The 23159-nt window shown below is 29.8% G+C and overlaps 1 protein-coding gene across 1 annotated transcript; it reads left to right on the forward strand.

Moving 5' to 3' along the window:
• The first annotated feature begins 6397 nt into the window (after nt 1-6397).
• Nucleotides 6398-11230, forward strand: LOC114321369 (adenosine/AMP deaminase family protein). The gene is made up of 11 exons (XM_028268542.2): nt 6398-6641; nt 7097-7167; nt 7262-7353; nt 7435-7494; nt 8446-8679; nt 9067-9143; nt 9249-9318; nt 9410-9523; nt 10120-10186; nt 10359-10463; nt 10887-11230. The coding sequence occupies exons 1-11, from the start codon at nt 6547-6549 to the stop codon at nt 11009-11011; spliced, it is 1110 nt and encodes a 369-aa protein (XP_028124343.1). The 5' UTR covers nt 6398-6546; the 3' UTR covers nt 11012-11230.
• Nucleotides 11231-23159: the final 11929 nt, after the last annotated feature.

The following is a 23159-nucleotide window of genomic DNA, read 5'->3' on the forward strand; positions in this document are numbered from 1 at the left end:
AGTCTCTTAAAAATATTACCGAATCACACGATCACATAAAACTCATCTTTATATGTAGAGATTCACATGACTATAACCCTGTTTGGTAGGGCTTATTTCCATCATATTTCAGCTTTTAGCTTAATTTAAGTTATTTTAATGTGTTTGATTCAGCTTAACAATACAGATTATAGCTTTTTGTAAGCCAAAAATCAGCTTATTCTTTGAGTGGGGGAGGAGAAGCTTAATTTATAAGTCAAAAATCAACTTAAGTGCGCAGGTAAAATAAATAAAATGCCCCTCACAATTTCAAATTATTACAAGTGTGCCATGTATATAAACCAAAACACACTCATTTTTTGTCCCTCACACGAGCCAAAGAGGCGATTTCCGGCGACAGGGGTGATTTCTGGTTCTCTTTTTCTCTCTCTCTCTCTCTTTCTCTTTCTCTTTCTCTCTCTCTCTCTCTCTCACGAACCAGAAGAGCAAATCCCTAGCTCGCCATCGATGAACCAGAGCTCGCAATTGATAGTGTGACGATCGAACGGTGACGAACTAGAGCTCGTGATCAACAACCCTAACCACACCCATCGCGATCGCAGCAGATCTCTCTCTGGCGTCGCGATCTGAAACCCTAGCGCGCCCGACCTCCGTTGCGATGGATCGCAGCAGATCTCTTCCATACCGTCGCGATCTTCCTTTCTTTGTCACGATCTGCCTTCCGCCGTCGCGATCTCAAACCCTAGCGCGCCCGTCGCCACTGTGCCCACTGTCGGGGCTACCGAAGAAGAAGGGTTGTCAGTGTTTTTTTAATAATAATAATAATAAATTTTATATTAATTAATACTAAAAATTGTTTTTTTTATTAAGCCATTAATGAAATAAATTTTATATTAATTTATACTAATTAATAATTTTAGTATTAATTGATACTAATTAAGCCATTAATTGATAATAAATTAAATTATAAAATATTAATAAATTGGTATATTTTGTAATAATAAATCAAAAAAATCTTAATTGGTATTTGTAACAATTTTTAATAAATTAAAAAAATATCAGTTAATATTCATGTATTTATAAACTAAAATGAATATAATTTGAAACTAATTATGCCATTACATTTTAATTGAGACTAATTAAACCATTACATTTCAGTATTATTAAAAGAAACAAGGAAATGTATCAATTTTTAAGAAAAGAAAATTATTAAGAAAAAAAATGTATCAATTTTTAATTGAAAAAAAAAATTACATTTTCATATCATTGAGACTCATTAAGAAAAGAAAAAAAAAAAGAAAAAGAAAGTATTAATATTAATATTATTGATACTAATTATTAATATTAATTAAGAAAAGAAAGAAACAAGGAAAAAAAAAAAGAAAATGTATCGATTAAGAAAAGAAAAAATAAATAAAAGAAACAAGGAATTTTTTTTTAATATTAATTGATATTAATTAATAATTTTAGTATTAATTGAGACTAATTAAGCCATTACATTTTTATCAAATGTATCAATTTTTATATAAATTGATACTAAGCCTTGGTTTGGTTTTCTTTGCAGGTTACATAATCACAAAAAGACAAAAAAGTTACAAAAGTACCAAACTATCTCATATACAAACAAGGAGTTTTCTTAAGTGTGCAAGTGCACACCATGTGCCACTTACACAAAAAGTGTAAGTGTAAGGTGTAAGTATAAGTATAAGGTGTAAGTGTAAGGTGTAAGTGTAAGGTGTAAGGTGTAAGTGGGTTGCACATGGTGTGCAACCTCAAAAAAGGTGTAAGTGTAAGGTTTAATTTTTTACAAAAGGTGTAAGTGTAAGGTGTAAGTGTAAGGTATAAGGTGTAAGGTGTAAGTTGCACACCATAACCAAACCCTACAAACAAAAAGTCAAAAAAGTATCATTCTATACTAAGGGCAATTTTGTCATTCTAAAGCCAAAAAGTCAAAAAAGCCAAACAATAATACTAAACGACTAAAAAAGTTTCAGGCTAAAAAAGTCAAAAAAGTAAAAAAATCAACTAAAAAAGCCAAAACCAAACGACACCTAATTAATACTAATTATGTTAATTGAAAAAAAAAATGACAAAATTATCATTTTTATATCATATAAGGGCAAAAATGACAATTATACACACAAAAAAAAACTATTTTACAGCTTATCTACCAAACACTACTCTGCTGTTTAAATCCATAATCTCACAGTTGTACTAAACAGATTAAACAGCTTATGTTCATAGTTATAAGCTATAATCTGTTAAGTTATAATTTATAATCATTTTCCCACAGCTCTACCAAATGGGGCCTTTAACTCAAGTCTAAGGTTTGCCCTTTGATTCCCTTCAAAAACCCTAGCTCTTCTTTTTCCTCTCTCTCTATAACTTACTCTAACAAACTCTTCCCAAAAAATGAAGTATACAAGAGGCCAAACACAAATAAAGCTTAACTCATAAATTTTAATTTAATCATTATGAATCGTAATTTTATAAAATTTCACTGTAGGCTGTAAAAATCATGTTAATCACAGATATGAAGTCGGTTTTGATTTATTGTGCCTCTAAGGCTATCAATTTTTCACTCAAAGTGGTATTTGTAACAGATATTTCTACATTCAACAGATCAAGTTCTAAAATCACAAAATTTATATACTTAAATTTGTAAATTCATATTAAACACATAATCCCATGCATAATTAAACGTAATACGAGTTGGGTTATCACACTTCACCTCCCAACCTTATGTATCTAATCTGTATCTATTTGTATTTAACTTGATCCTACTCGTAATTGGCAAAATCCATTTAATTAGTCAAAAAGCAAGTTTAGGATTGACAATTGACATAATAAAAGTTTGATGGATTTCATTTGAATAATCCATAATGAACCTACCACTACCAAGATTGTTAGAATTTTTTGTTGTTCCTATTCCTCTAAATTTTTCAAAAAGCAACAATAAATACAATGTGCCTGTTTGGTACAGTTTAAAAGTTGCTTATTTCAGCTTTCAGCTTAATTTAAACTATTTTGATGTGTTTGGTTTAGTTTATAGCTTATAACTTATAACTTTTTGAAAGCCAAAAATCAGCTTATTCTTTGAGGGGGGCAGGAAATGCTTAATTTATAAGTCAGAAATCAGCTTATGTTCATAGTTATAAGTTATAAGCTGTTTAGGCATAAGTTATAAACACTTTCCCACAACCCTACCAAATAGGGCCAATATAGAACGTCAAATTTTCATTAAAGTGATTTTTGTTTTTGGAGTTACACAAAATCCAATCCCTCCTAACATTAAAATGATACTGTTACCGATTAACAAAATTCATTTTCTTATTAACAAATCATTTTCTATTCAATAATGAGAAAAGACATCCCCGATGTCAATGGTTGTTTAAGACACAGAATGGCCAATTTGCATTCAATAGAGAACTGAAACAACAAGAGACAAGACCCCTCTCTCTCTCTCTCTCGCATTTTTCATTTCAACAATCTTCCTTTAAGGCAGTGTTTGGGAAAGATTTTTTTTTGGCTTTTTTTTTTGTTTTTTTTTAACTAAAAAATAAAGTAGTTACAAAACCAAAAAAATAAATTCAAACAAAATATTATATCAAATTCTATAATTGTTTTACTTTTTTTTTCTCACAAACATCACATCCAATCACAAAAAATCTAACTATCTTTCCAAACACAAATTTTTTTTTCTCCAATAATATTTTACACCTAAAAAAATCTACAAAAAAATCCACTTTCCAAACACCCACTAAAAAGAGTAATTCTATGCAAATAAAAAAAATTATATATAATAATGTGATTTATTATTATTTTTTTATTTTAAAATAAATATTATTAAAGATAAATTTAATTATAATAATAACATTATAATATCATTTTTGTTATAAATTTTTGTATAAATTTTATGATTTTTTTAATACAATATCATAATTTTAATAATTAAAAAATAATTTTATTTAGATTAAAAATATTTGTGAAATTATTATTCATATTAAATAAGGATAAAATTGGGATAAGAAATATCATTATAGAGGAATGAACTTTCTAGAAACATTTTATGATAAATAATTATTCATATTAAAACTTGATAAGATTCAATAATAATCTTAAAAGAAAAATAAGACTTATTGGTAATTTTTTTATAAGAAAATTTCTATTCTTACATAATATTCATAAAAAAAAAAAAAAAAAAAAAAACTTAATAAGGATGATATGACAATATTATTGTAAATAAATTTATCTTGAGAAATCCTACTATATATACTCTTTGAAATGGGTGTACTTTATGCACCCTTAATTATATCATTTTTTTTCTTTAATTATGACATTATTTTAGTTATGCCAAATGTGATGTTTGGTTATGACTTTTTCTTTTTATTTTTATTTTTTACAATTATGATCCAAAACATATGAAATTATGTCATTTTTTTTTTTTACTTATTAGATATATATGATACACATCTTTTAGTCTTTCCTATTTATCTTAATAATATTTTATTTTGAAGTGAAAGGTACAACTCTTTCCATAAATATGTGACTTATAACTTTAGAACGCTAACATATTTGTTTATAGAAGTATTCCGTCTCTCAATTATTCAGAGAGTAAATTAAAAATATATCTCATGAGATTTGTTTAAAATATAAATTGCACTTTGTAGTTTGAAAAATTACAAATACCTCTCTATCATAATTTTTTATTAACAAAATTAATTAAAAAAGTGAAATTTCTAACTATTTACCTATACAATAATAAAATTATTTGAATTATTAATTGAAATAAAATTTTAACATGATTAAAAACAGTTAGTTAACTTGATGATATATTAATAAAAGGACCTATTTGTTATTAAATTAGAAACCTTAGGGAGCATAATGTAATTTCTAAAATCACAGAGGATAATTTGTAATTTAAGTAAACCTCAGGAGGTGTGTTTGTAATTTACTCTTTTTTATAATAAAAGTAAGGTCTTGTTTGGGAAGAGAGTTGGGTTAAAATAACACATTTAGATTAAAATAATTAATAAATTAAAATGTCAAATTCAATCCATAATCATTTCATTTTTTTCTAACAACTATGAGATCAATTACAAAAATAAAGGTCAACTAACTCCTTAAACAAAACTTTTTTAAGCAGATTAAAATAATTTAAAAAATCAAATAATAACTTCTCAAACAAGGCCCAAGTGCCTTGATTGGCCTGAATTCCTTAGGCAGTGTTTGAGAACCTAGGCAGTGTTTGAGAACTTAGGCTTCGTTTGGGAACCCTTTTTTTTAGTTAAAAAGTCAAAAAGTTATTAAATTAGTCAAAAATCCAACAACTCATACCAAAAAGTCAAAGATTCTCTTTTTTCTCTACTTTTTGCACATCTTTTTGTAAAAGGCCAAAAAGTCATCCCAAACATACTAGTTTTTTTTAGCTCATATTTTAGCCAAATAGCTAAAAAGTTACTAAATTAACCCGTTCCCAAACGAGGCCTTAGGTTGGTTTTTAGTCTAAAAATTAAAAAATTATTAAAAAAATCAAAAAATTATAATCTACACAAAAAAATTAAAGATTCCATTTTCTCTCTATTTTTTATACATCTTTTCGTAAAAAATCAAAAAATCATTTCAAATATACTAATTTTTTTACCTTATATTTTAGCTAAAAATCTAAAAAATTACTAAAATAGCATGCTCACAAATGAAGGCTTAGATTTTGGCTAAAATAGTAATTAAAAAAAAAGTCAACAAATCATATACATCAATTAATTATTTTTTCTCTTATAATTATCAATCCAATTACAAAAAATTCATAAATAATCTAAAATATAATTTTTTTAAATTTCATAAAATAATTAGAAAAGCTAAAAAGATGTTAATGGTTGGAAACATTTCTCATGACTGTGATTTTCTCTTTCTTTTGAAAGTTTTCTTTTGTATCAATTACATTATCGAGTGTTTTGAAAAGTTGGTAAAAAATTAATTTTTTGACTTTTTAAACTTATTTTGTCTTTTTATGAATAAATTAAGTGAGAGGTGATACGACTTAAAATGGGTAAAAAGTTGAAAACTGACTTTTTATCAGCTTTTCAAAAGAGCATTATATTTGATTTTGTCATTATTATTGTAATTCATTTAATTTTATCATAATACCATATCGAATAATTTAAATTATTTTTTTTTCCCTAATTTCAAGAAAGAATAAAAAGTTAAAATTTAACAATTGTTTAACATGATAGTTTGAGATTAAATTAGTAAAAAATATATATATATTAATAAAATTAATTAAAAAATTAATAAGATAAATTATTATATTCAAATCATAATTATTTTAGTTTTTTTTACAAAAATTTAAAATAAAAAAATTCATCCAAACAAAATATTTTAACCCAAAATAAAATAATTAAAAAATAAAAAAACCGACTCACATCCCAAACCAACATTTTGAACCTGCGTCCTGAACTTGTAAAATTCATGAATGGTGCCATTGACCTAGGGGTGTGTATTATACGTTTCATGCCCTAGCTACAGTACCTCAACGATTGGCAATCGACAGCGAAAGAAGTTTTGAAGATGGAGAAACAGAGAGACATGGATTGGTGGGTTTCGATCCCAAAGGTTGAACTACACGCCCACCTCAATGGTTCCATCAGAGGCTCAACTCTACTGTATGCTTTCTCTAACTTCAACTCAATTATACACCCATATATACACTCTCATACCTACATACATATATACCCATTTTGTATTTCACTTGTTATAACCCAGAAATCACAAAAAAGTTGAAAGCTTTTCAGTTCTCAAGTACTCTCCATAGCAAAATTAAACCCTTTTTTAAAATACATACAAGTCAACTAATTATACTAAATCTTCATAAATACTTATATAGTATATGAATTCTTAGCACCCAAAATGGAAAAATGTTGAGCATTTGATTGTTGAAGGTTTTTATGGATGGAAGTTTTGTTTTTTGGGGGTTGAAGTTTGTTATACAAAGAAGTTGCAAGAGTTTTGGGAGGAAAAGGGTGTACATATATATTATAGTATTCTTAGTACCCAAGAAGGAAAGAGGTTGAGAGCATTTCAGTGTTGATGTATTAAATGGTTAAATTTTGTTATACAGTGAGCTTGCTAGAGGTTTGGGTGAGAAGGGTACTATTGTTTTCTCTGATGTAGAGCATGCTATTCTAAAGGGTAAGCCCATTTTGGTATTTGTAATTCACTGTTGACATTGTAATTCTGATACCCTTTCTTCAGACTTATGCTTAAAACTCTGTTTGTAATGTAGATGACCGTTCACTTCAAGAAGTGTTCAAGTTGTTTGATCTGATCCACATTGTTACTACTGACCACAAAATCCTTACCCGAATTACTCAAGAAGTATGAAAAATTCACCGGCCCTTGTATAAAAGTTTTAATGCTCTACTCAAAATCTTATTCACTATTTTTTTCATGAAGTAGGTTGTGGAAGACTTTGCTGCAGAGAATGTGGTTTACTTGGAGTTAAGAACAACTCCGAAGGTACTTACTTACATCAGACCATTGGTGTTAAAAAAATTGCTTTTCATACTAAAATTTTGTGCTAAATATTTATATCAAGTCACTGACTGAAGTAACTATGTCACTTATGAAATTGTGTAATAGTTATTTTTAAATGAAGTAGATGAATGATGGTCATGTCAAGAAATTATGTTCAAGGGGCCCAAATTGTGTGCGTAAAAAAAATTTGAGTTAATTTTAGGTCATTACTAACATAAGATAATTTCATACATAAGGGTTGTGAAGAAAGCAATTTATGAGAAGAAAAATGAATCTAACCAGTCTTTTTTTCCCTCTCTTTTCTAAAGTTTTGAATATTAATTAAGCCATTTTGTTGATCGACATAATCTGGCAAATAAAAAGTATACATGCCTTTTTGAATTTAAAAATAAAGAAACAAAAAGAAGTGACTTGTACCTCTTTTATAAATAAATTCTATGTACGGCTAGCATGTAGTGTCTAAGTCTCTGTGTGGCCCAGACAAGCGCAAGGCATGCCTTTTCAAGCAAAGAGTATCTCGACTCATAGTCCCCTATGTTATAAGTGGTAAGGGTAGTGACTTGCTTAGGGGAAAAAGAAAAATCCCTTTCCCCCTTCTATAATGGGTAAGCTTGTTCCACCCCTTCGATGAATTCTTTTGCAGCGGTTTGAACTGAACCTGGGCTATCAATATATTGATGCTATTAAGTAGCATGTGAAATAGTTGAAAAATCATCTCATTTGTGAAAAATTAATGAAATAGAGAGCAAGTAAAGTGATTTTCATAAAATTAGGGGGCAATTCCATTATAAATTTTACAAATTCTCCATTTCATTTCAGTTTGTTTGGACTTGTAGCAGTCTATATGGTATTCAATAGTCATTTGGTTGTATATGAAGTTAATGACTTTTTGATCTTTTATTTGGATGAAATGATGGGTTACCTTGCATACAGAGGAATGATTTGATAGGGATGAGCAAACGGTCTTACATGGAAGCAGTGGTGAAGGGTCTAAGGGCTGTCGCTACAGTAGAAGTTGACCTTGCCCCAAGGGATTTGGGTACGGGAAATCCTGTGAATTCTTGTGCTATTACCGATTTGTGTGATGGAACTGCAAGAAAGAAGATATATGTCAGACTTCTTCTCAGCATTGACCGTCGCGAGACTACTGCATCTGCAATGGAAACTGTATGTTAGTGGAATCAGGAATGGGAACTTCATTTTCAATTCTACGAGAATTTTAATGAAAGCCTTTCATTTGCGTCTCTTCAATGGAAGTTTTATTTTCCCAGCATGTGTCCTAATTTTTGGCGCAATTCTTTTTCTAATGATTGATTCAACCTTTGATAAAAAAAAAAATACCTTGGTTATATTTCGTCTTTTCAACAAGTTTAGTAATATGCATAACGGCCCTATTGTTGCGATGGAGAGAAGAACTTGAGATTAACTTTTTGGGAAAATTTTCAATCGAACAATTTCAACGAAATCTTTTGATTTCTTCTTTTACTATGATGTTTCCTGTTTATAGTTTGTCCAAAGACTAAGGCTTTATTTCTGTTACCCTTCTTTCTGAAGGTTGAACTTGCACTGGAAATGAGAGATTTGGGTGTAGCGGGAATTGACCTTTCTGGAAATCCCATTGTCGGTGAATGGTACTTTTTCACTACCAAAACAATTGTTGTTTTTCCATTAGTATTATTCTCCATTTTCTGTTGAGCTGCTGCTGCTGCATCACTGCTTCTTCGGATTTGTGGCAGGGCAACATTTTTACCAGCTTTAAAGTTTGCTAGGGAGCAAGGTCTCTCCATAACTCTTCACTGTGGCGAGGTGCGTTTAGTGTTCTTATATTTTTTATTCTATTTTTTTGTCATGGTGTTAGTTACCTTGACTGGTTATTTTCATAACTTAGTGCTTGTAGGTACCCAATCCGGTGGAAATCAACGCAATGCTAGACTTTCTTCCTGGGAGAATTGGCCATGCTTGTTTCTTTGGAGAAGAAGAATGGAGAAAGTTGAAATCTTGCAAGATACCGGTTTGATATTTTTGTTCATTCCTTTCTATCATAAAGATGTATGGTATTTTGATATTCTATACAAAATCCCATAACATAATGAGTCCAACTGGCAGAATTCTGTTTCTACGCTAGGCCGTGAACTAGATTAGAATCATTCTCAACGAGTCCATAAGAAGTTATCCCATTTTTTCATCCAGTCCTGGTAAGACCAAAGTTCTTAAGCGACTGATCCTGCAAAACAACTCAAAAGATAAGGAAGTAACATCAATTTCTTCATGCTATACTTTTTGCCTGGTTCAATTGGTTTTCAACTTCTTTGTCTTGTCGTCAAATGTTCATATTGTTTACCATCTAGATGATACGTTATTCATCAGAGATTGTGGATATGGACATCTGATCATCTAGTCAACTTAGATTTTTACTCTTCCTGATTTGTTTCCAACCTTTGTATATTTGCGACAGAAAAGTGCCAAGATATTATGTCATCTCTCTAGAATGGACTAGTAATCATCAGTAACATGCAAAAAAAATGTGCTTGAGTGGTATTAAATTTATTTGTCATCATCATACAAAATATTTGTAGAAATCATTTTTCCTCTTTTCACACCTTGCAGGTTGAGATTTGCTTGACATCCAATATCCGAACGGAAACAATCTCTTCTGTCGATGTTCATCATTTTGGTTAGCTCTTCTGCTTCTATCTTTGTTTTGTATATTTTTCCAACATTAATTGAATCTAAAAGTAGAATAGATTATAGAGAACTGTTACTATTCACTTGACTATCTGTTGATGATAATCTTTTAGATGTGCTTGATAATAATAATACATAAACCAAATGTGTTGGCATTGCAGTTGATCTTTATAATGCAGAACATCCAACAGTTCTGTGCACTGATGATTCTGGGGTATTTTCTACCAGTCTGTCTGGCGAGTACATTCTTGCATCTTCTGCATTTGGTAGGTCCTATGCTTTCTATGAATATGAATATAGATTATTGAACGGTAAATTACACTAACCATTCCTGATGTTTAGCAAAAATATAATTAGCCCCACAAATTTAACATAATTAAATCGAAATCTCTTTTAGTAAGCCCAAAGTGACCGGAATTAATGCAGATGTGTAGACACCGAAATAAACAAGGGTTAAAATATATATTTCAGTGTTAAAAGAAGAGACGACGTCATCATTTTCTATCCATACAACTAACATATTAATAATGAAAAGGGGGTTAAGTGTTATGTGAACTAAAACCTTAAGGGATAAACTTGTGGGGCTTAATGTATTTTCTCTAAATCTCAAAGAGGGTTAGTGTAATTTACCCATTATTTAATATATCTATTGTCACTTGAATCTTATATTTCATTTGTCAATGACCAAGGTCTTGGAAGGAGTGAAATGTTTCGGCTTGCTCGGAAAGCCATTGAATTTATATTTGCTGATGATGCGGTGAAGAGGGAACTTGGAGAGATTTTCGAATCTGCTGCGAGGAAGCTGGATTTATGATTAATAGCATGTGTAGCAGAAGCCATTCTTTAAGCATGGTCATGATTTAGCATTATTGGTTCAATTGGAAAATGCAGGACTTAACCAGTAAGATTTATAATACTAATGTAGAAGATCAGACATTGTATTCTATTCTGTATTGCTGTTTGTTGACAATGTAGGAAAGACTATCGTAGCCGCTCTTGGCTCATTTTAACAAACTCGCGTTGCATGGCCAAATTGGGTGATTGCCATTGTGTTGTTTTCATTGTTTCGATTTACAGCTTGACTTTGGCTAAAAGAAGAAAGAATTATGGAGAAAATTGTGTGATTGCTTTTTGATGGTGCATTTATCATCATTTGGATTGTGGTATGTCAGAACATTGAAATAGTTTTTGTTGTATGGCCTCCTTGAAGCATTGAGAATGGTTACAATATAGAGAAGCCACCTCTTTTGAGTAATTTTTGTCGTGTTATCCTCATTGTTGATATTGTATGGTGAACTTATCAAATACATAAACAAATTATTGTTGTTTTTGTTGTAGCTGTAGTTTGGTAGGACTTTGTCAACATTGTGGACTACAGAAAACAAAGAAAGGTTCTCTAGGTGTGCTTGTTGGGAGTAGTGTTGATCGTGATAAGTATTATACACTAATCACTCCAATACTCAATTGCAGATTCAACTTTTGGAGTAACGGTATGTATGATATTTTCACACTTGTGACTTACGGTCTAAATTTTATATATTTATAGTTGAGAGGAGGCGGCTATCTCTCATGATCTTTTTAATCATAGTTTATGGTGAATAGCATAAAACTTGATGTTTAGCATTTGTTGGTCTTTGTATATCATGTTTCTCTAGTAGTGGTAGCTGTATTTTTTAATCACGGATCTCTTAACCAGTGTTGATTGCTATACTGGTTGTGTTTGGGATTGACTTTTTTGTTATTTTTTTTCTTGATTTTTAGTGAATTTTATAAAACTTTACATTTTAAAGTTTTGTAGATTAGATGTACCATAGAAGTTTTTTTTTAAAAAAAAATTGAAAAAAAGGGGTCCATTTGAAAACTAAAAAAAAATTGGTTTTTTAGGTTGTAATGTTTTTGGAATTTTTCAAAAAAAATAAGAAAAATGAAAAAATAAAAAAGCATTTAGATCCTGCAACACTACCCGGATTTGAAAAGTAACAAAATTTGATACAAATTGTAAAAAAAAATCACTAAAAGCCAAAAAAAATTCAGAAATAAAATTTTTTAGGTTGATGCCAAACTCTACCAGAAGTGAGGAGCTTAATTTACTGGATTGACAATGACCATGACCATTTCTAGCTAGAGAAGTAGCCACCTAAATGGACACAGTCCGTTGCGTTGGAAAGTCAAGAGGATATATTAAACATTTTGCTCAAGGTGCCAAATTTCATTCTAAATTCTTCTACAGAGTGAGGAATTGGGGACTTTGATCAATTATTTATCTTATTTTTCTTTTTTCATTCATGTGTGTTATTACTAGCATATGGAACATATGAACCCTGCAATGCACGGACTAAATAAATAATTAAAAATAATTTAGAATAAATTAAATTTTAATCATTGTATTAAAATATATATTGCAGTTGTTATGTCATTAATTGTATATATTAAGTTCATTGTAAGAAATAGATATCATAATTTAATTGGTAAATATGAAAAAAAATAAAATAAATTAAAAAAAATTATGTTTATGATAAAATAAAAATAAATTTCAATTTAGAATTTTTTTAATTTTAGTTTATTTTATATTAAAATTTGTCATAAAACTTATACATATCTTTTAGAAATAAATCAATATATATATTGATAAAATCGTTAAAATCGGTTAAAAGACTAAACAATTTATACAAAAATTAATTAATTAAAACTCTCAAATTTTATTTAATTTTAAAATTTAGACTATTTTTAACTGAAACATACACAATACTACAATATTAAATAGGAACATATGCCGTTTGATAACACTTGAATTTTCAATTTTCTGTTTATATTTATAAAAATTTTAAAAACTTAAATAAAAACTTGTTTGGTAAATTTTTTATTTATAAATCAGTGATCTCAGTTTATAAATTTGGCCAAAAAAATGTAAACTCAAAAAATGTGTTTCCATTTTGAGTTTTCAGTTTTTTTTTTTTTTTACCACCCAACACTAGCCACCACCCGCCACCATTTTTCACCACCGTCTTCTTCCACCACCCACCCCAACCACCACCTGCCACCACCACTCACCATCCACCTGCCACCACCACCCACCACTCGCCGCCACCACCCACCCGCCACCCACTTACCGCCACCACCCACCCCTCGCCACCACCACCACCACCCACCTACCATCCACTCGCCACCACCTGCCACCCACCACCCACCACTACCATCCACCGCCCGACGCCACCACTCACCACCTACCTGCCACCACCATCTACTACCCGCCATTCGCCACCCACCTGCCACCACTACCACCCACTCGTTACCACTCGCCACCTGCCACCGTCACCCACATCACCACCTGCCACCGCCACCACCCACCACCACCCGCCATCCGCCACCCACCACCACCACCACCCACTCGCTACCACCCGTCACCGTCACTGTGACGCCCCAAAATTTGAGGACATCATAATAAGGTTTAAAACTTAAAGTCAATTTTCTTAATTAAGAATCCTCATCAATGTTGCCACCAAATTTACCATCATCCATTAATTTACAACACGGAAACTAAAAGTTCTTAAATTACAACTCCAATCAAATTTAAAACCTTGTCTTAGTACACAAATATAAAAAGAACTAGAGAAAAACTAGAAAACTAAAAAAAATGGTTCATGGAGTTTTGGCACGCTTCAAGCTAACCAGGGTTGAATGTTGCCTTCCTACACCTCGGCGTTTCCTTCGTTTTCTTCGGTACCTGGCATAAAACGCCAGGGCAACGAGAATGCCAATGAGCGACGAGCTCAGTAATATACTACACCCCGAAAATACCCACCCCGATAATAATACTCATAAATAATAAATATCGTATAATAACAGAATAATAAGCAGCATTTAATAAGCATAACAGAAATGCTAATAGTTAAAATAATAACAATGAATAAATAAATAAAAATGACAAATGGAAATAGTGATTCATCACAAGGAAAATGCATGCTTTTCTTTCTAATTTCTCATAGATTCAGTTTATCAGATAAATTTAAGTAACTCCCCGCGGAGCACTATTTCCACTCAACCGCTAAGCAATGGCCACGGGCAATTCTGACTCCCCCTTGGTCAAATATTCAAATGTTACTTACTGTAACTACCAATGATGCCCACGCACCAGGGTTATGTACCCGAGTCGTGACATCACGGTCTGCCCCAAGGGAACGGTCTATGTTGTGACACCCGCACCACCAACCTTATATCGCCTACACCGATAAGAGCCGAAATACCTTCCCGTGCCATGTTAGGGTTCGCAACTCACTTGCGCAAGATTCTAAACCGGGCTCACCCCATCACTTGTAAACTTTAATGCATCTATTCAATTTCGTGTTTCTTTACTTCATCAAATTCACATTTTGATGCATGTGTGAGTTTTAGTTTGAAAACTACAGTGACATAATGTTTATATAGCACAACACAATCGTGTATGACAACCAAAATAAATATGATAGAATGTCTTAGGAATTATCACCAAATTCCGTAGGAATTTATACACTACTTCTTTCAGCACTGCATGGTAAAAAAAAAAAAAATATGAAACCCATACCAAACGATGTTCAACCATTACGATATTTTAAATGGTGCTAGTTCATTGAGTTAGGAAAATATTCCGAGAAGAATACCAGAGCTAAAAAAAACGATTTTAAAAGGGAGAATTAAATTTTGGAAGAAAACTGGTGTTTCTGGGACAGTGAGATATAGTACTTCCAGCACAGGTGATCTGTGTTGGAAAAATAAAAAGCGGCCTCAAACGGTGTCAAAGAAGGTATGGTTTGAAGGGCTTGTTAGATACTTGAGTTTATAACATATTTCCAGAAGGATTCGAAGACTGAAAAATCAACAGAAGATGGTCAAATAATTTTTCTAAGAAAACTAGACAGATTCTGTCACATTTTGGAAAAATTGACGTTTCTCTCTCCATACTGAATAAACAATTATGAAACTAGCGGCGTTTGAAAGGTAACTTAAAAATCTAATTTTTCTGATTTGAATCACTTGAAAATTTATTCTGTGGAATAAACGGTGACCTGGTAAATTCAGCATTGCTGCTGCCGCCAAACAGCAATGAAGTAAAAATATGTATCCAGGCCATGAAAACGTCAGCTCAGGTGTTCTGTGTTTGAAAAATAAAAAGGGTATTCAAGAAGTGTCGAAAAAAGGCATGGTCAGAACGGTTTGCTAAATTTTTGAGTTTAGAACATATTTCCAGAAGAGTGTGAAGACTGAAAACCAGTCGAAGGAGGTCAAATAATTTTTATAAGAAAACTGGACAGATTCTGTCACATTTTGGAAAAATTGGTGTTTCTCTCTCAATACTTAATAAAAAATTATGAAACCAGCGGCGTTTGAAAGGTAACTTAAAAATCTAACTTTTCCAAGTGGTCGTGCAGAAAAATACTATTTGTAGAGAAAATGGGACCTGTTTGAAGTTGCTGCTTCTGCTGTGTTGTAAGTGATGCTTAGGGAAAATATTTGTTTTGGTAAGAAAATGGTGTCCGATAATTTTGTAAAAATTTTACACAGTGTACAACATCTAAATATACTTCCAGTATACACAGATTTTTAACATCAATTAATTTCAATTTATTAGAGCTCTCTTTTCGCCCGATAAAGTCTAAAACAGTGAGAAAAATCTATACTTCAAGTAAAGGGGTCATTCTCATCTCATCTTACTCTTTTTTTTTTTTGCAAGATTGTTTCAACAATGGAGAATATTAATTACATAAAAAGAACAATAGCTAAGCCATATATTTATATCAAGAAGGAATATGAAACTATAGCACAATGAAATTCTCATCCTATCAAAGTTTTAAACATGCATGGACTATGTTGCTATAGATGACTTAACCATGCTTAGGCTTGCATATATATTACATAAATTCAGTTAGAAGAATCTAAGGGAGGGTGGAGGTGATGTATTCTTACTTTAGTGAGGTAAAACGATCCCAAGTGTTGGCCCTTCTTCCCTTCTCTTCTTTCCTTTCCCTCCCTCTCTCTCTTTTCTCAGCCGTGTAGTACAAAGCAAAGGGGCTGGATTGTGTTCTATATGTAGGAGAGCTTGGAGAATTTAATTTATTTTTATTTTATTTTCTCTTCTTTGCTTGGAATTGTCATCTACAAGTATGGGCTAGGGGTTTAGAGTATGCTTGCATGCCATAGCATGCCTTGGCAGCAGCTTTATTGGGCAGAATCAGCCCAAAAAAATTCTGACTTCTCCTTCTATCTTAGGCACTCTCATCCAATGGTTTAAATGGTAGCTGGCTGCTTGCAGGTTGCTGCCGTGGCTGCCTTATCAAGGCTTGGAATGCCATTGCATGCTCACCTCTTAGGGAGGTTGAGTGTGCACTTGGGGAAAATAAGCATGCAAGCCATGTTACCTAGATAAAGAGAAAAGGAAGTGGCAGTCAGCCACTTTCCTTGCAACTTGATCATTTCTTTCTTTTTTTTTTTTTTTTTTGAATTGAATTGAATTGAAATTGGTGCCAATACAATATTAATATATATATATATATATATAACCTTTTATATACATATATGATTTTGAGTCACTTTAATATTAGAATATTATTTTATGTAACTAAAAGACATGAGATTGAACCAATTAATCTCTATGGGTAAATTTTCTTGTACACAAATTATTAATGTAAAACTTTATACAGAATAATATATATTAAGAATTAGATTTGTGTAGTCATAAAAGTGACGATGACAAGGACAACAATAATAATACTATGAAAATAAAAATTGCACTAATTAAATAATTAAAAGTTAATTATAGAATTGCGTCACAAAATGTTGTTATGGAATTGGATTATAGATGTTGATTACAAAATTTAAGTAGCTAAATATAATTACCAAAATAATTTAATATGCAAAAAATACGGGTTCTCACAGTCACCCACCCATCCACCACCACCACCACCCGCCACCACCTGCCACCCACCTGCTACCACCACCCACCACCCACTCGCTACCATCCGCCATCGTCACTCACCCACCCACTCGCTACCTGCTACCAACCACCCACCGTCACCACTTTCTACCACCGTCTTCCGCCGCCACTTGCCACCACTTGCAATTTCTCTCTTTTTTATATTTTTAAACATTTTGTCAATTACCAAACGCGTTTGTAGTTTTTGTAGTTTATGTTTTTCTAAAAATAAACAAAAATCAGTTTATAAAATTTTTGTAAATATAAATTGAAAACATAAACGTTACAAAACAGAAACTGAAACAACACATTTTTTCCTTCTTTTCCAGATGTGGGATTGTGTAAAATAAAAATTAATAATTGTTCGGGCAGGAAATTAATTTCGAATCAAACAATATCAGTCATTTAATCTTTAATTAGGTCAATCTTTAGTTAATTTCGAATCAAAAAAATCTAACCAATATATTTTGATAAAACCGCTAATATCGCGGTTAAACTAGCCAATCAGTCAAACAAAAAATGGTTCAGCCTAATCGATTAGGTCAAAAGACCAATCAACTTATACAAAAATTAATTAATTAAAACTTTTTAATTTTATTTTAATTTTAAAATTTAAAATTTCCTGAATTGAAGCATGTATAACACTACAATATTAAATAGGAGTATAAGGTTCATTTCATATAAGTGAAACACCGCATTAATAAAAGTTAAAAATTATTTGGACGGAAAGTTTGTTTCTAATCAAACAATCAGTCGTTCAATCTTTCATCAGATTAATTTTTAGTTTATTTCGAATGAAACAAATCTAACCAATATATTTTGATTCAGATTAATTTTTAGTTTATTTCGAATGAAACAAATCTAATCAATATATTTTGAGAAAACCGCTAAAATCGTGGTTAAATCAGTGAATTAATGAAATCGAAAATGATTCAGCATAATCAGTTAGTTCGAAAGACCAACCAACTTGTACAAAAATTAATTAGTTAAAATTTTTAAATGTTATTTCAATTTAATTTTAAAATTTAAATTTTCTTGAATTAAAACATTTACAACACGTGTTTGAGAAGTTTGTGTGTTGGGTTTTTTTTTTATTTTTTACACTAAAAGACAAATTTTTTGCAAAACCAAAAAAAACAAATCCAAACAAAACATCACATCTAACCCCATAATCATTTCACTTTTTCTCTCACAAACATCACATCCAACCACAAAAAAATCCAATTATCTTCCCAAACACCAAAATTTTTTTATCCAATAATATCCTACAACTAAAAAAACTTACATAAAACCCACTTCCCAAACACTCACATTAGGTTCACTTTATATAAGTGAAACAATTCAGTTTTTTCATTCTGGGATTATAAAACAAAAGTTAATAATTATTTAGGCGGGAAGTTTATTTTTAATCAAGCAATCTCAGTCGCCTAATCTTTAATCAAATCAATCTTTAGTTTATTTCGAATCAAACAAATCTAATAAATATATTTTGAAAAAGTCGCTAAAATCGCAGTTAAACCAACAAATCAGTCAAATCAAAAATGATTTAGACTAATCGGTTAGATCAAAAGACCAACCAACTTACACAAAAATTAATTATTTAAATTTTTAAAATTTAAACTATATTAATAAATTGAAATATGTACAATATTACAATATTAAATGAGAGTATAAAATTCACTTTATATGAGTAAAAAATCTCACTTTTTCTTTCTTCTCCTTATGTGAGATTATCAAATAAATTATAAACTAATTACAATTTTATTTTTATATGGTTAAATGGAAGCTAACAAATAGAAATTTTTTTAATTATTTAAAATTAAGAAAATCAAGAAAATTAGTATGAAATATTGAAACTTTGACAAGACTCCTCACTAAAACTATATTGAATTGAAACATGCACAACATTACAATATTAAATGGGAGTATAAGATTCACTTTATATGAGTAAAAAATCTCACATTTTCTTTCTTCTCCTGAAATGGAATTATCAAATAAATCATAAACTAATTAGAATTTTATTTTTATATGGTTAAATGAAAACTAACCAATTAAGATTTTTTTTTAATTATTTAAAATTAAGAAAATTAATATCAGATATTGAAACTCTCACAAGACCCTTCACTAAAAGCCTCTATTTTCTTATATAATATATAGATTATTATTATTATTATTAGACTAAAAGCCAATAAGAAAATTCAAAAGTTTTTAGCTGTCTTAAATGTTAGATTTTCTCTAAACATGCATGAGTTTCCACTTGTACATTGTGCATAAACAAAATCTAATCATTTTAATTATGCCTTATACTAAATTAGTGAATAGTGATCTTAATTCAATCTAGTTTCATTTTTACTGGGGAAAAAAAATATATATATATAGTAACCTTGTTTAGTTTTGATTGATTTTCTAAAAATTGATTTTTTTTTGTTTGTATTTTTTTTAGTGAATTTCTTAATATTTTAAATAATTTTTTTACTTTTTAGATGCACATAATTTAGGTGCACCTAAGTAAAATATGTGTTATTTTAAAATTTCAATAAATACACAAGAATACGAAACAATATTAAATCTTTATATTTTTTATATTTGATGAATTTTTATAGTTTTTTTTTCATGAATACTGTACTTTTTAAATGTATTTAGGTTATGTACATCTAAAAAAAAATAAAATTAAATATTAAAATTTTTGATTAAAAAAATAAAAAAATTAATTTTCAAAAAAATGAGTTCAATTTTTTGAAACCAAACAAAGTAACTAATCTTATGTTTTTCACTACTATATTATTCGGAAAAAGCTTCGTAGCTCGAAATTTTTTGGGCTCGAGTGGCCCGAACATTTTCTCTCTCCTCTCCTCTCTATCTCTATTCAAACACTCTCAGCACTCTCACCTCTCATCCCTCTCTCTCATTTGGGTTTGATTTTGTGTGAACTCATCCATTTTTTGACAAAGAAAAACAAAGATTTGAGCTGATTGGAATCTCGTTGAACGATGAAAGTCCCAGCAATTGGTGAATGATTTGTGACTTTGTCTGTGGAAATTATTTTTTTTTATTTTGATTTTGATTTTGATTTTTTTTTTCCTTCTCTGAAACTGGTTTTTTTTTTTTTTTTCTTGCTAGGTTTGATGAATCTCTTCTTTTTCTTCAACTTCATGAATCAAACCCACTTTGTTTGTTCCAAAAAAAAAAAAAAAAACCATTTGCAGAACTCTATGAACCAAAAAAAAAAACCATTTCTATGTAATGAAGACTCAGAAAAAGAGAGAGAGAACACTAAGCAAGATGAAAACCAGTATAGGAGAATGAAGACCCACCATTTCTCTATAATGAAGAAGACCCACCATTTCTGTAATGAAGACCCAAACTTGTCTTTGTAATCTCTCATTCTTTTCTTCACACTAGCTTACCCTCAACCTGTTTGTGGAAATGCCGAGCTCAGATCACTCATGGACATGAAGGCAAATCTTGACCCAGATGTTAGATTACTGAAGGAAAAAGAAAGAGGCAAGACCAAAAAGAAAAAAAGAAAAAAAAAAGGTGTCAAAACAACGTCGTTTTGACACCTCGAATCATTCAAGCCAATATTTTCTCGAGCCACCAAATGGGGTTGATATGAATATGCATGTTCAATAGACATAAAAGTATGAATAATTAAAAAATCCTTTATTGGTGTCTTTTTTCTGTAATTTTTTAGCCAACATAAGTTTCTTAAAAGTTGTGATAAGTAAATAATAAAACATTTGATATTACCAAAAAAACGTAAAAAAAATAAAACTTTGATGTTATCTAAAATCATCTTTAACTTATAATCAATTCTTTCATCAAATTTAAATTTAGTAAAAAAATTTAGCTTATTTATTTTCAATTTTCAAAAAATAATTTTCAAAAAATTTTACTTTTTTATTTTTTGTATTTTAATGTTTTCAATGATTTTTTTTTAATGTCTTAAGCAATTTTTTTTTTTAATTTTTAGACACACCTAACATAAATATACTTAAAAAATATAATATTTGTGAAAAAATCTTTAAAAAATACACTAAATACCAAAAAATATAAAAATATACGAAAATTTAGTACTTTTTTTTTTCTATTTTTGTGTATTTATTAATTTTTAAAATATTTTTCACAAATATTTTACTATTTAGATACATATAAGTAAGGTGTATCTAAAAAAATAAAAAAATATATTTAAAATTTTAAAAATATTCACTAAAACCAAAAAAAAAAACACTAAAAGTAAAAAACTCAGTTATTAGAAAATTGAAACCAAACACACTAATTATTTTTCCTACTCTAATGAATTCATTAGATGAGTATCAAATTGAGAATAGAACAAATCTTTCACCAAATTGAAAATGTTTGGGAACGTCCATCTCTTTGCAAAAAATTTGTAAAAAAATTACACTAATCAGACAATTGATATTTTAATAAAACTTTAAAATCTTCAGTTGGAACACTTATTATCAAGTGAAATTTTATTTAAATTTAATATAAAAAATACACTGATAAAAATGCTCTACGAAAAGCAAGAACAAAAGGCAGTTGTCAATCTTCGTCCCATAGGGGAAAAAAAGAAACGTGAGGATTCCAATGAGATACTCAGCGATGTTTTGGAAAGTTAATAAAAAGTTAATTTTTAAAATTTTTTATAATTTTTTTAACTTTTTTGTTATAAAATAGAAAAATGATATAATTTAAAAAAAAAAAAAAAAAAAAAAACTGACTTTTCACTTATGTTGCCAAAACCATCCTGATTGGGCATCTACAATGGATGTTAAAGTTACGTAGGACTTTCTATACCTTAAACAAAAAAGAAAAAAGAAAAAAGAGTTCCGTGGGGATTAAGATGGGTGTCAAAGGTACACATTTTTAAAAAGGCGTGCATTTATGGAATGTGAATATTTTGATAAATATATTGTATTAGGTATTTATTTAGGCATGATTTTGGTCCAGTTTAAGATCAGATTGGATTGTGTTGTTAGGTTTGTGAGAGCCCACCACGAGTCTCGTTTTGATAATTCGAACCGTTCAATGTGTAGAACTCGTTGAATACTATATGCCTGTAAAAAATCACGTTGATCGGATATCGATAGCTATGTGAACAAAATAGTTTTTTATCAACCGTTAATTTTTTCACCGTCCATTTTTTTAATACAAAACTGATTTGATCACATAACTATTGATATCCGATCAACATGATTTTTAACAGGCCTATAGTACTCGACGAGTTCTACACATTGAATGGTTCAGATTATCAAAACGAGCCAAAAAAGGGCCCCATGAGTCGGACTGGACGGATCCAGTCTTAATTTCAACTAGAGACAAGCTGGACTCTTTATTTATGTATGATATTATATATCTATTAGGCATACAAAACTTGTATCTATTTTTAAAATTTTTTTTTTTAACGTACTCAGACGTACCGAATATATGATTTTTATCAAAATAATATTTTAGTCAAAATAATATTTTCTTCTATTACAAAGATAAAATTTATTTCATTAGATTTTTTATTTTTTATTTTTAGTTTTATATTTAATATGATTTTTAAATTAAGTTATGGTTTTTAAATTATTTAATATAATAACATTTAATTTTCGTTTATACCTTTATTTTTGATATTAAATGTTTATGGTGGGTTGAATCTTAACAAATTAAATCATTTAATTAATTTTTATATTATTTCAAATTAAAAAGAATTTTTTTTTACAAACGTATCAAATCGTACCTGTACCTGTACCTATACCCTACATTTTTTTTGAATTTTATCGTATCGACGTACCTTTATCGTACCAGTACCAGTATTCGTATTCATAGTCGTGCTTCATAGGTGTGCACTGTTATTTGTGAGTATGATTATGATAAATAGTATAATTCAATATTATGAGAGTTATAATTAAAAAAATTAGTTATGATCAAACACCACTTAATGTATAATAAAAAAACTATTACATCATAACCAATATAATATCATAATTAACATCATAAATTTAATTTTGAGTACGGATTTGTGGAC

Source organism: Camellia sinensis, chromosome 9 (assembly GCF_055761805.1).
Source record: "Camellia sinensis isolate YWXY chromosome 9, ASM5576180v1, whole genome shotgun sequence".
Taxonomy (NCBI): Eukaryota; Viridiplantae; Streptophyta; class Magnoliopsida; order Ericales; family Theaceae; genus Camellia; species Camellia sinensis.